The sequence below is a fragment of the Martes martes genome (genome assembly GCF_963455335.1).
Source record: "Martes martes genome assembly, chromosome: 10".
Classification (NCBI taxonomy): Eukaryota; Metazoa; Chordata; class Mammalia; order Carnivora; family Mustelidae; genus Martes; species Martes martes.
In genome coordinates this window covers 79,654,770-79,668,393 of record NC_137898.1, presented here as the reverse complement: position 1 = coordinate 79,668,393, position 13,624 = coordinate 79,654,770, and the positions used below count along the sequence as shown (strand labels likewise).

The following is a 13,624-nucleotide window of genomic DNA, read 5'->3' as shown; positions in this document are numbered from 1 at the left end:
CGGGATCTCTGCTCAGCAGGGAGCCTGCTTCCCCTCTCTCTTTCTCTGCCTGCCTCTCTGCCTACTTGTAATTTCTCTCTCTGTCAAATAAATAAATAAAATCTTTAAAAAAAAAAGATTAAAGATTAAGACAAACTTCCATGGAAGCCATGTGTAAGGTTTAAGGGCAAGTGTTTTCTTTCCAGTGATTTTATAGAAAGGAGAGAATGATGTGTTTGATTTGAAATATTCAACTCAAAGGTTTCTGCACTAACATTTGAATAAAAACTAACATGTTGGTGTAGTTTCCATGGCTTTCAGTTTCCCTTTGGATTTCAGAAATTCAGGGATGATCTTTGCCTGAGCTCCTTCCATTATTGCAGTGGCCTTTGGGGCTTTCTCTTGGGCAGCTTTGGTTCCCAGGCCCCTATACACACAGCCTTCCTAGCTTCAACCACAGAGAGGCCATGTTGAGAGGACACAGAGGAAAATGCTTGCAGTAGGGTTTACTGATTTTCTGTCCATATCACAGGGCTCCTTCCCAGTCCCACACATACGAGCAGATACCTGTGGCCTGGTACATAACATGCAACATGTACACATTGCTGTCCTCAAACCCAGAACTCATCTTCTCCTGGCTGAGCTCACAGATCTTCAGCAGCTCACAAAGGGATTTGTCGTGCTTGGCCCTCCGGAACTCCTTGATGACATCACGTACGTATCTGACCATGTCATGGATAGTTTCTGCCTTGGGGAAATCACTGAGCTTCTGGATTTCCACCTTAGCCTTATCCTTGTCTTTGAGTACAATCCTGGCACGGGCAGGTAAAGATGTAAGAATCTCTTAACTGCTCTTAACTGTCTTCTGTTGGGTACAGGAGGTCAGTGTAGGTGGTAAGAAAAAACAAAACAAAACAAAACCCAAAAAACCTCTTCTCCTGGGTTGATACCCTGTACACTCTTACTTCTGCTAGGGTTCCCCTTGTAGGTCACAAAGATGTTGGGGCAACCACTCTGATTCATTGGCACAATGTCAGGAAACATGGCAGATCCCAGACGAGAAAGCGTGTCGTCTTCCACTGTGAAGTCGCTACAGTTACCCCGTGCAGAGAGTACCAAGAAGCCATCACTGTCAAACTGATGAAGAGCAGCAATGTCACTCAGAATCAAGTCCTTCTCTTGTCTGATTTATCCAGATGTGATGCCAACTCCTTCACAGCTAACAATTTCTCTGAAGGAATCTTCTCTGGGTGGATTTTCTGGTTGGCCAGAATCCTTGCAGTTAGTCTTACAGTCTCTGAAAGATTCCAGTTTACCCCAAAAACAACATTCCAGCTTGTGCCTGGGCCAATCTTCTGACACTCCACATTGCAGTAAAATGCCTGCTTACATGTTCTACATCTGGACAATCCTTTTCCTGGTGAAGCAGTACGCTCAGGGGCTGCCCTTCTCCTTGACCATGAGCACAAAGACATATGTCTGACAGAGAGCAGTCCCCCACGTGGAAGCCTTGCCCTCCCTGTCACTTGCCTGGGCAGCAGCAGGTCTCCAGGCCACCATTGTCTGCAGCTGTCATGATGATAGCGGGGTGGGACTGATGCGGGGTGGGACTGGCAGGGCAGGCGTTGAGGGGCACCTGGCCCCTCCCTCCTGGGAGCCGCAGCTTCTCAGGATAGCTGTTATTGGAGAAGTGTCCCCCAGAGCTGCGGGGGCCCGGGGTGGGGGCGAACTGTAATACTTTTTAATGGCTAATCAGAGTAGTTGTGTGAAATCAACTGGAGCGCTATTTTATATATATATATATATATATATATATATATATATATATATATAAAACAATGCTATATTATAGCATTGTTAGTTTCAAAGGAAACTGAATAAAGTACATGCCTCTAGATGGTCTAGTTGTCTAATAATATACTTACTACATTTTAAGAGATTTTTTTTTAAGATTTTATTTATTTATTTGACAGACAAAGATCACAAGTAGGCAGAGAGGCAGGCAGAGAAAGAGGGGGAAGCAGGCTCCCTGCTGAGCAGAGAGCCTGATGTGGGGCTCAATCCCAGGACCTGAGATCATGACCTGAGCTGAAGGCAGAGGCTTTAACCCACTGAGCCACCCAGGTGGCCCATTTTAAGAGATTTTAACAAGACCTTTTCATTAACTATGGGTCCAATATCCTATTGTGAGATGTGGGAAATGCTAGTGAACATGATCTTAATATTGAAAATATAATTATGACCCTGATTCCTTGACAAGGGCTATCTCAATTAGCCTTATGCATATAATTTTTAGATCTTTGTCAAATAAATGATGGAATGAATGAATGAATGTATATGTGGGTTGTAAAACAACTCATGGCTTAGTCCTTTCTATTGATTTCTAGTTTTCATCTACAGTAAATAAATGAAGTGTGTGATATTCCTTATTCCTCCCCTTGACTCCGATGAGCAAAAGAGAATCATAAGCCTCAACTACAAATTCTTTAATGCACCTTGACTAAAAAATTTTTTTAAAGACTTTATTTATTTATTTGACAGACAGAGATCACAAGTAGGCAGAGAGGCAGGCAGAGAGAGGAGGAAGCAGGCTCCCCGCGGTTTAGAGAGCCCGATGTGGGGCTCGATCCCAGGACTCTGGGATCATGACCTGAGCCGAAGGCAGAGGCTTTAGCCCACTGAGCCACCCAGGCGCCCTTGACTAAAAATTTTAATAGGAGTCAGAAGATGTATATCTTAGCATTTGAATTAGAAATTCCAATGGAAATCTATTATCATAGATGTTTTAAGAATATAAGTCTCACAACGAACCATTATATATTGTTAATTAGATAAAAGAGAGGTTTGGTAACTATTTACATGAATTATCATAAAATACTAATCACTGCTTACTTATGCCATCACAATTTGAGGTTGGCCTCTGCATCTGTTTCTTAAAAATGGCAAAAAAAAAAAAAAAACTGCTGGTAATGAAATTGTTTGATAACAAATCCAAAAATTGTTTCATAAAACTGAACTTAAAAATATGTTTTAGGGAACTACATTTGTTAGAAAACAGAAGACTGTTAAGCACATAAATTGCAATCTATGTTGACATAGGGCATTATTTTTATCTTAGTAATAATTAGTTCATTATGATCTCGGTGAGATAGCTCAAATTAACTAAAGATTATGTAGATTTTCTTAAAATTAGGGAAATAGCTCAATGTCATCCCTAGTTGTAAAAATTAATTTTATAGATAAAAAGAAAATGTTTACAAGTTTAAAATTCAAAACCTTAATTTACCTAAATTGTTGGGTATGCTGATCTAGATGGAATAAAGGAAAATGGCCTTACCTTGGAAAGGTAGAGTTGAGATTTATAAAACTTTAGACTAGTGAGAGAAACCACATCTGGGACAAGACTACTCAGGGATTCTATTCAGGGACTATTCAGGGATTATAAGAGGAGCAGGGTAGAGGAGCTACACAGAATGCTAAGAAATACCTTCCATTTCAATAGGAAGAGGAGCCTATGAAGGAAAATTAGAATGGCTAGGTTAGTGTTATTGAAACATTTATGAACTTCCACTAAAATTTCCTCCATCTTACTATATCCACTTCCTCTTCTCATCTATAATTGCAAAACAACAGCAAATGAGAATTGGCATTCTAGGAACACAGATTCTCTTATCTACGAAGGTTATATGGTACATAGTTGATGACAGCAAATAGAAAATAAGCACAATACACCAGTTTTTTTCTATCATCTCTTACTACCTGCTTAACCTAGGTAAGTTAGTAAGCCTCTCTATGCCTGTTTCCTCTTCAGTAAAAGAGATACTGTGACATACACTTCCTGCATGATATCACAATATGGTTGTGAAGAATAAACTGTATCCATGTAAATCATTTTTTTAATTTTTTTAAAGATTTTCTTTATTTATTTGACACAGAGAAAGAGATCACAAGTAGGCAGAGAGGCAGGCCGAGGGAGAGGGGAAGGAGACTCCCCGCTGAGCAGAGAACCTTATGCAGGGCTCGATCCCAGGACCCTGAGATCATGACCTGAGCTGAAGGCAGAGGCTTATCCCACTGAGCCACCCAAGCACCCCCATGTAAATCATTTAGAAGGATGATTTGCATGTGGTAGATGCTCAGTGAATGATATCTATTATTATTGTCATCGTAGCGAAATTAGTAATTTTAAATAGACAATAGAGGAAAAGGTCAATCTGTTGTCCTAAGTGCCAGAAACAACCACAAATCCCTGTGAATTTCAGTTTAAAAAGTTATTGAAAGAGAAGCATATTATCTGTTGCATTATGTTTGTTGTCTAATTCTTTCTGGATTTCCCTTAAATTTTTTTTAGATTCTATAATTGGGTATATTTTGATGGCAAAATGTAGTTCCTTTGAAACTAGAGAAGTCAAAGAAAAGACTCATCTTCCAAAACTCACCATAGGTAAAAGCTAGATCCGTAAGGGTTAAAGATGGCGTCTGGTATGTAGTAAGCACTGAGTAGATATTGACTGAACATGTACATGAAAGCTTCTGAATAAGTATTTTTATTCCTGTTTGGGAATTTGATCAGTGCCTCCCTACAACTCTTCAATGTGAGTGAATCACGGAACCTCAGGATTGAAAAGGGCATCTCATCCAACAATCAGTATAGCGACTGGACCACTTCACTAACAGCTTAGGGATCTGGCAGTCAATCAAAAGTTTAGCTCTACTAGTGATAGAAAACTATAAACGTCTGGGGAACTTCACTATGACTGGAGACAATCCTAACACCAAGTTAGGCCTTGTATTGAGCTACAAACTTGTTCCCTGTTGTGAGCTGGTCCACAGGGAAATAAAATAATTTGTTGAGGGGCGCCTGGGTGGCTCAGTGGGTTAAAGCCTCTGCCTTAGGCTCACTCAGGTCATGATCCCAGGGTCCTGGGATCGAGCCCCGCATCCGGCTCTCTGCTCAGCAGGAAGCCTGCTTCCTCCTCTCTCTCTCTCTGTCTGCCTCTCCACCTACTTGTGATCTCTGTCAAATAAATAAATAAATAGTCTTTTAAAAAAATAATAATTTGTTGTGTGCAACCATGGGCTAAAAGCAATAGCTGTCTCTTGCTAAATCCCTAGTACTTAGAGCAATTTCTGGCATATGTAAGTTTTCTGTAAATATTCACTATTATGTTGTTAATGTACACTTCATTAATTGCTGGTTGATATTAAACTATCAACTTTCTTTTCTACATTGGCCTTTTCTACATTGGCTCCCACAAACCACATTCTTCTCCATCCTATACATTTTGTGTTGAACAGATGTGGACGAAAGGACACCAGTCATCTTTAATAAACTTTATTTCATTAGATGATAGAATTTATCAGTCATTCACACTTGAATTTTTTTTCCATTAGTACATTTTTTAAAATGCTATTAAATGCTACAGGTTAGGAAAAGGTGCCCTAATCTGGTAAACAGAAAATAAATGTCATGAATGTCTACTTTTATCTTGAAGCTTTTGTGTGTGCTTTTAAAAATGCTATGTAACTTTGTATATTGTTATGAACTAACAATAAGTACGTTGGTTCCTTGAAAATTAATTTTGTTTTTAGAATACCTACAGGGCTTTTTGCCAACCCAAATCAGGTTTAACCTAATTACATTCTAATTAGGCTAATTCATAAATTCCAGCTATTTAAGCAAGAATGGTTACAATAGCTTGAGTAGAAGGCAACTCTGTCAAGCTACAGACTATATGATTGATGTTAATGCATCTATCTGTAAAAATTTTAAAAGAACTTATCAAAGATCAAGCATCTTTGCAATTCAAGAAAACACCCATTACACTGGGAGAGATGTTATGAAAATTCAGTTAAACAAAACTCCTAGATTGGATATTTTAATACTTTTAGAATATAATCATTATTGAACATCTTTCTTTAGTGACTTTCATTTGTATTTGATTTTTTTTTCTGTTTTAAAGCCACCAAATCATCTCTAGGTAATATAAAACATGTATTGTACATAAACATCTTCACTGTGTGTCAACAAGAATATTTGTACCATGTATTTATATGAATCAATGAATAAATGTTATATACTACATGCATTCCTAAATGATATCCTTAAAATAATTCTGGTTTTTAAAACTAATTTGAATGCTACTCATCAAAAATCATCAGTCTTGCTAAGCATCTCTCTTCATCATCAGTCACTGATAGACGAAGTAGTAGGACAACCTAAAATATGAGTCATTTTTCTAACATACAAAATACATGAAGATTTAATTTCAAGTTCATGATTACACAAATCTGCAAGAGGAAATTAGGGGATGATTACTTAATTTTTTGGTTATGAAGTAGGTAAATATTCATAGGAAGATAAATATTTGAGATGAATGAATAAATGAACAAATGAATAAATGATAAAGGGTTAGTCCCCATATCATACAACAATAAAAGAGAGCAGCATAGTACATTGAAAAAGGAATGCCAGAGCCTGATTGTATACATTGCCTCAACACACTGTGTATACCTAAAGTTGCAAATCTTGACCTATTATCCCTCCCTTCAACCACAAACTCCTACTCTTTCAACTAACATACTCTCCCACTCTTCTCTTCACTTTTGATGCCTCCAATCCTTTAATCCTTCCTGTTGACAATGTAAAAACTAGCATTCATTTCCAAACTGTTGTACATTATTTTATTTATTCCTCTTAACAATCATATTATTATCCCCATTTTAGAGCTGAGACTTAGAGACTCACCCAAGATCACCCTACTAAGATTTCTGATATCAGGATAAATGGAGACATTCGATGCTTTATTCTCATCTTATATCAATTACACACATTATAGGAAAAAATATAAAATTTTAAAAGAATTATAGCCATCCTAAAAACAAGAAGATAAACTTGGAGAACGATAAGTTCATCTCAAGTGTGTGGCATCAAATCAGTCATCAGGAAGCAGGCTTCAGGGAGATAACTACCACAGGCTGTGTAATTTGGGATAGTGGTAGAAACATTTTATAATTATTACCTTCAGACACTCGGAAAGCAAACTAAGTACCTGTGATCTTGTAGCTCTACAGCAATGGTTCTTAAGACTTGGCCCCCTGGAAGACATCTGGCAGTGACTGAAGACAAATAAAATTGAACTGAAAATTTTTCTTTGCATTCCATCAGCATTGTAACAATTCACTCCTTTTTCTACATGTCTCTCTTATAAATCTCTTGAAGCAGATGTCTTTATCCATGTATCCCATACATTGTGTATGTCTTACACAAAGTATATAATTAATGTTTGCTGAGTACACATTTGTTGAATGTCTACTACTCTGCAAAGACTGAGCCTTGATCTCATAATCCAGTATTAAGAGACACAGGTCACACAAATCACTTCACAATATATTACAAGTCTTATAGACTCCAAAGTCTTACAGACCCTAGTTTTCGATTAGGTATCCCCAGTGACCAGTACCCTCTGGGCATTCTTTCACACCCAACTTCTAATTGCATGAGCCTAATTGTTGTGTGAAGTTGCCAGGTGCCTAAAATGTGGAAAACAGAGTACGTTTCTAAGAACTATAGTTGGTATAAAGAGTATAAAAGGTGGTCTTTTAAGGAGGTTAGGGGTTGGAACATAACCAACTAAATTTTAGTTGAGTAGTAACAAGGAAACCAAAAACAGAAATCCCTATGGCTGCCTGTGGGAAGGAATGGTCAGAGGCAGAGGCGTGTATGTACATCAGAAAAGGTCAACTAAGAAAGAGAACAGAAATAAGAAAACGGGTAATTATCTGTTTTGCTATTTTAGACCAAGGAAGATAAGCTTAATATGACATTCAACTAAAAAAAACACTGTAACTCCTTCGCCCATCTAGAATGCTTAATGGAGAGTCTACTACAGAGGGGAAGAAAAACAACAATTTTAATTTCTCTTCCAAAGTAAATTCTGCTTCTTAACTGAAGATACAAATTTGGACTTCTGAAGACAGTAACTGGAGGCAGACTTGGGGTCCTAAGCATGCAGGCAATGGAAATGGATGAAGTCACTCAGGATCAGTAAAAAATAAGAACAAAGAAAAGCTTAAAACGTCAACGGTATACAAAATACAAGACAGCAAAGGAAAGAATAAGCAAAATAAATCGGGATGGTTTCCTCACATAGTCCCTATCACATTGTGTTGGCTGTATCATATGAGTTTACAATTGAACACATGGCACCTTTCCCCCCCAAATGTCATTTTTCTTCCTTAATTTCAAGATCCTTAAGGACAAGAACCACTCTTCCTTTTCATTTTCCTAAACACACCATCCCCAGGAGTCATGCATATAGTAAGGCCCAACCAATTTTTGATTCACTGAATTTAAACCTGGCAAAGAATTCCACTTCCCTCTCCATTCCCAATGAGTCCTTATCTCTCATCACAAGTTAAGTTCCTAATTTCCTGTATCAAATAACTGCAGGTAACCTGCTCTCACAGAATTCTTGGCTGCTAGGAATATGGGTTTAAAGAAACATCCTAATGTACAGGTGGGTTTTCTGAGAGATGTTCTATTGAGGCTCATCAATGGGGAAACCTGGCAAGCCTGATGAAAAAACTAAAAGTCTGTGACTATTTTTTTTTTTTAAGATTTATTTATTTGAGATAGAAAGAGCATTAGAGCGAGAAACAGCATGAGCAGGGGGCCTGATGTGGGGCTCAATCCCAGGACTCAGGGATTACAACCCTGAACCTAAGGCAGACGCTCAACCAACTGAGCCACCCAGGCACCCCTGTGGCTAATTTCTTAATGGAGAAATCCAAAGCCAAACACAGCCTCTGGTGGGACATTAAGGGAATAGGAATTGGGAACTAAGGATTTATGACTTTGGGGCAGATACACTACCCAAATAGCTTCTGTCATCATCCACTAACCATTCCCAACTACTGACCAAATGCATTTAACTTGGCACTGACTTTTAAACATTCTTTAAGAAAGAAGAAAAGCAGAGATTTCAGGGACCATCTATGAATGAGCAGTACATACTAGTAAACCTGGGACTATGATGGTGAAACACACATCATTACAAAATTAACCTCACTTGCAGCCCACATGTTCCTTTTTTCTTCTCTAACCAACTCTTCTTGTATTTCAACCTATCCTTCCTTCTCTACCCCATAGCATGTTTTTTTCTTTTCTCTTGATCTATATGGATCTGAGTGTACACAGACTCATGCGATTTTGATAGCAGCAGTTTTCAGTATCTTTGGTCTAGCAAGACTTCCTTGTTGGTACAATACTGTGCTAATTCCTCCAAACACTTTGAGATTGTCTCTTAAACTAAAGAGAAATATTAGCATGAGCTATTTTCCCAATGGTGGGTTTTAAATTGTTTTCCTCACTAAACATGGCTAACCAGAAATCAAAAGACAGATGATCCAAGTTTCAAATGCTATTAGGTTGGGGATAAAAAGAAATCAACTACGGGGTAATGAAAGAGGAAGACTAACCTCATAGAAGCGTACAGGAAAGGGCAGCTGCTGCCACAAGTGTAGAGAGAAGTCAAGTCAGACATCCGTGACAGGTTGGGGGAAGGGTGGCTGGTGGCAGGAAATACATTTCGAAGATTGGAAAGGTTAAGAGGTTAGTCTAGGTTGGATAATACAAGCATAGGTTTTGGCATCAAATATCTGGCTTTAAATTCTTACCTGTACCCAACTGATTTTCATCAATTAAGAGGATGAGCTGAGCATCAGTATTTCTACCATAATTTGAGAATTATATAAGTATATTGCTTAGAACATAACATGGCATTCAGTAATTGGCAGCTTTTATACTTCTGCTTAGGGATAAAAGGGTCCAAAACAGAACGATAGTCTACCAGTACTGGCAGCTTTTAGAAAAGAGCAAATAGCTATAAATCTAAAAAAACAAGAGCAGTCTCTCACAGGCTAGAGAAAAAGTCACAAGATTCACACTCAAGGCCACAAAACAGTGAACCTTTTACTTTTTAAAACCACACAGTTTAACAGTAATGTTAATTTTACCACTAGGTGGCAATGATACAGCTGAATTTCACTGACAGGATTAATTTTAAAAATTGAGCAAATCCAGACAGAAATTCCAAGAAGCTTTTATACATTTTCATATTAGAAAAATGAAAAATTCTTTTATATACAATTAAATTTATAGTAGGATGTATAATTATCTGATTCAATAGATATGTTAATTTGAGGCTTTTTCCTCTGTGCACTGAGGTAATTCATGCAATAACTTTTAAACAGTTCTCATCACAGAAGTCTTTAAAAAAAATCTGGACATACATCATGAAGATAACAGAAATTAGGGAAAGCTTAAAGTCTCTTTAAAGTCTTAGAATTCTAAGAAAGGCACTATAAATATAAAATGCAAAATATTTCAATGAAAAAGTGAAACCTTTAAAAAAATGACTGATAGCATTTTTTAAGGGCCAAAACATGAAATAATATGGAGACCCACAGTGCTTTTAAATCATAAATTAAATCAATATTCACATAGGTAAAATCTTTTCAATGTCTTAAATAAACATATTAAATTTACTAAGCAAATTTATCAAAATTCTGACTTAAGCAGATTCTAGAAGAATACCTTTTTACAAGTGTCAAAAGAGTAAATGATGAAATTCCTTAGAAACTGGCACTTTCCATAATTATTTCTGCTTCCTTCATAAAACAGGTCACAACCTATGGCTTGTTAAAAATAATAATAACTTTATTCATTCCATTTCTTTTTCATGTCAAATAAAAGGAGAAGGTATGATAAACTTTTTCAAACTATAGACATTTCCAAGTACATAGTTAAAAAAAAAAAAAAGTAACTTTAAATTCCCAAGATTCTCCCCCACATATAAGGTTGGAGTTCATATTATCACATGTAACATTACAAAACCTATAATTATGAATAAATAATTACCCAATTCATAAGACCCAATTAAAACAAGCCTATTTATTCCTCTTGTATAAATAACCTAAAGTTCCCCAAATTTTCAACTCACAGTTGTCTACGAATGGATAGATCAGAATCTTTTATGTATCAGCTTTCAGTTTTACTAATTTAATAATCACTTCCTATATATTTATTTCCAGAAAAATCTCCACCTCTTGCCACCTAATCAAACATAAGAGAACAGAAGTATGATTTCTAACTTATTTTTATAATTCATAGATCAGTTTCCTCTTTATTGGACTTCACTTTTAATTATTGCAGATCACCCTGAAATCTAAAAGATAGATATTTCTCATTCTGTCAGTGTATACAGATTCACAAAACATAACCATTTATGATGTTAATACAAGAAAAGATTACCATGGCAGCTCTCATAAAACCAAACAACAGATTTCAGGAAAGTGCTCAATCTGTTCACCGTTATCTGTAATTTTCTTTTTTTTTTTTTTAGAAAGTTTAGGGAATGCCACTGTAACAGAAGGGATAATCGCAGATCTACAAAAATGAATGCATGTGTATAGGTAATTTATACAGAATCAGCTTCCAATTATCTGCACAAATAAAAAAGAGACAGAGATGATGCAAAACACATAATCCTTGAACTACTTCAGACACATTTTTGTATCTACATTTCATAGGGCTGTGACTGAGAATTGAGAACACAAAGAAAATTAAGCCACACTGCAGAGGTTAAGAATTACAAACACAATTATTGAAACAATGTAACAATGAAATGCCATTATTGACTTGAGGTTGTCATCTTCTGTTTATTTCTGATGGTGGCTCGAAGTTTACGGATCACCAGTTTATCAGGCAGAATCATATCACCTTGTTGTTCCAGATAATCCAATAAATTTTCAGTCCATTGGAGAGCAGCTGCATGATTAATATGTTTCTCTGGAATCAGTTCTATTTCCTCCTCCTCATTTTCACTAGATTCGTCTGTCTGGCCTTGCGCTCTTCTGATGATTTCACTGTCAGTTAACACTTCATAGCCTGGCTCAGTACTGTCCACTTCAAGCCATTTTTCGATGTTCTCAGTAGTCACATTTTCCAGTCCTTTGGTATGTTGTAAAATGGTGGCCACAGTAGCCACAGAAACATCTTCTTCATCAAAGTCCAAGCCTTCTTTCTCCTCTATGGTAGGAAGAATCTTCTTCCATGCTCTGCTAATAGTAATTGGCTTTACTAAATTCCATGCCATTGCTATTTCATAAAGTGCATCTAGCAGAGTTAGCTTCTTCCAGAACGATTTCAGGTCATTACCCTCTTCCAAGTTGTTCTGAAGAAGACCCGCACGATAATTTCTCTTCATTGTTGCTATGACTCCCTGATCCGAGGGCTGGATCAATGAAGCCACATTAGGCGGTAAATATTTAGCAAATATTTGGCCATCATCTGACCTAAGGACGTTTTCATTTGGATGTGTTGGTGAATTATCCAACAAGAGCACAGCCTTTTCCTGCAGGCCTTTAGATCTTAAGTATTCTCGAACCTGTGGTACAAAGATCTTATCAAACCACTGTCGGAAAATGGAAAGATCCATCCATGCACCTTTTTGACTGAAATAAGAGACTGGCAGGTTTGAGGTGTCAGTTGACTTGAAGGAGCGAGGCTTCTTTGCTTTCCCCACAACACAAAGTTTCAGTTTGTGTAAACCTGTTGCATTGGCACAACACATGATAGTGACTCTTTCTTCAATTGACTTGTGCCCAGAGACAGTGCATTTACCTTTGATCACAGAAGTCCTGGAAGGTAGACATTTCCAAAAGAGTCCAGTTTCATCTGCATTGTAGATCTGTTCAGGCTGTAAATTCTCTCGTTCAATAAAGTCTCGAAAGTTGTTACAAAAATCTTCCACAGCAGTCTCATCTCCATTTAATCTTTCATTTCTAATATTAATCTCTCTAATGCTGTGCCGCTGCTTAAAACGAGTTAACCAACCAGCAGAGGGGTTAAAATCACCATCCATTCCCAAAGCATAAAAGAAGAACTCTGCCCTTTTTGCACAAATTGGTCCAGATATGGGATTCCCTTTTGCCCTTTGCTGGTTGAACCATTCTAGCATTGCTTTGTCCAGTTCCTCATACATGGATGGTTTCATAGATTTCCTCTTGGCCAGAAGACTTGTGGAATCAGAACTGCTTGCATAAGTTATAATTTTTTCCTTATTTTTTCTTATATCCCGAACTGTTGTCTCACCAATTCCATAAATCACTGCCAATTGTTTGGAAGAACCTCCGTCTTCAAGTTTTTTTATTATATCAAGCTTATCTTTAATAGTTAACACCACTCGCTTCCGTTTCCCTGACATGCTGAGGCTCTGGGACTCAGGGCCTCACCCCACACTCGCTCTGAAGCAATCTACAAAATCCTTCCTTCTTTCACACAAACTCGCTTTAACAGTCCTGCACACTCAGTCTTTTAGCCTTACCAGGAACCTGGTGGCCCTGACCCCGTCCCCGGATGTGCTTGGCAGGCAAAGAGAGAGCAGAGGAAGATGAGAGGGGAAGAAGTTTGAGGGAACAGGCCTTTAACTCAGATGGGCAGTAGAGGAGGCCCCAAGCCACCGCGGATAATCCGGATTACAAACATTTGTTTTATTCCCCCAGTGGCCGCGTTAAAGACTATAACCCCATCGTGACCACAAACCTCCTTCACGGCCTGATGCAGGGTAAACGCCCGTCGCTA

The 13,624-nt window shown here is 37.7% G+C and overlaps 1 protein-coding gene and 1 pseudogene across 2 annotated transcripts; both read right to left on the bottom strand.

The window, feature by feature from the left end:
* Positions 1-229: 229 nt before the first annotated feature.
* Positions 230-9,524, bottom strand: LOC308350922 (N-lysine methyltransferase SMYD2-like; annotated as a pseudogene). Its single transcript has 2 exons — positions 9,460-9,524; positions 230-960 (listed from the first exon to the last, which is right to left on the bottom strand). The product of its transcript is annotated as an N-lysine methyltransferase SMYD2-like (transcript).
* A 2,148-nt stretch (positions 9,525-11,672) lies between these two features.
* Positions 11,673-13,247, bottom strand: JRKL (JRK like; the record flags this gene model as incomplete). The annotated part of the gene is made up of 1 exon (XM_080816371.1): positions 11,673-13,247. The coding sequence occupies one exon, from the start codon at positions 13,245-13,247 to the stop codon at positions 11,673-11,675; it is 1,575 nt and encodes a 524-aa protein (XP_080672497.1).
* Between the last annotated feature and the right edge of the window lie 377 nt (positions 13,248-13,624).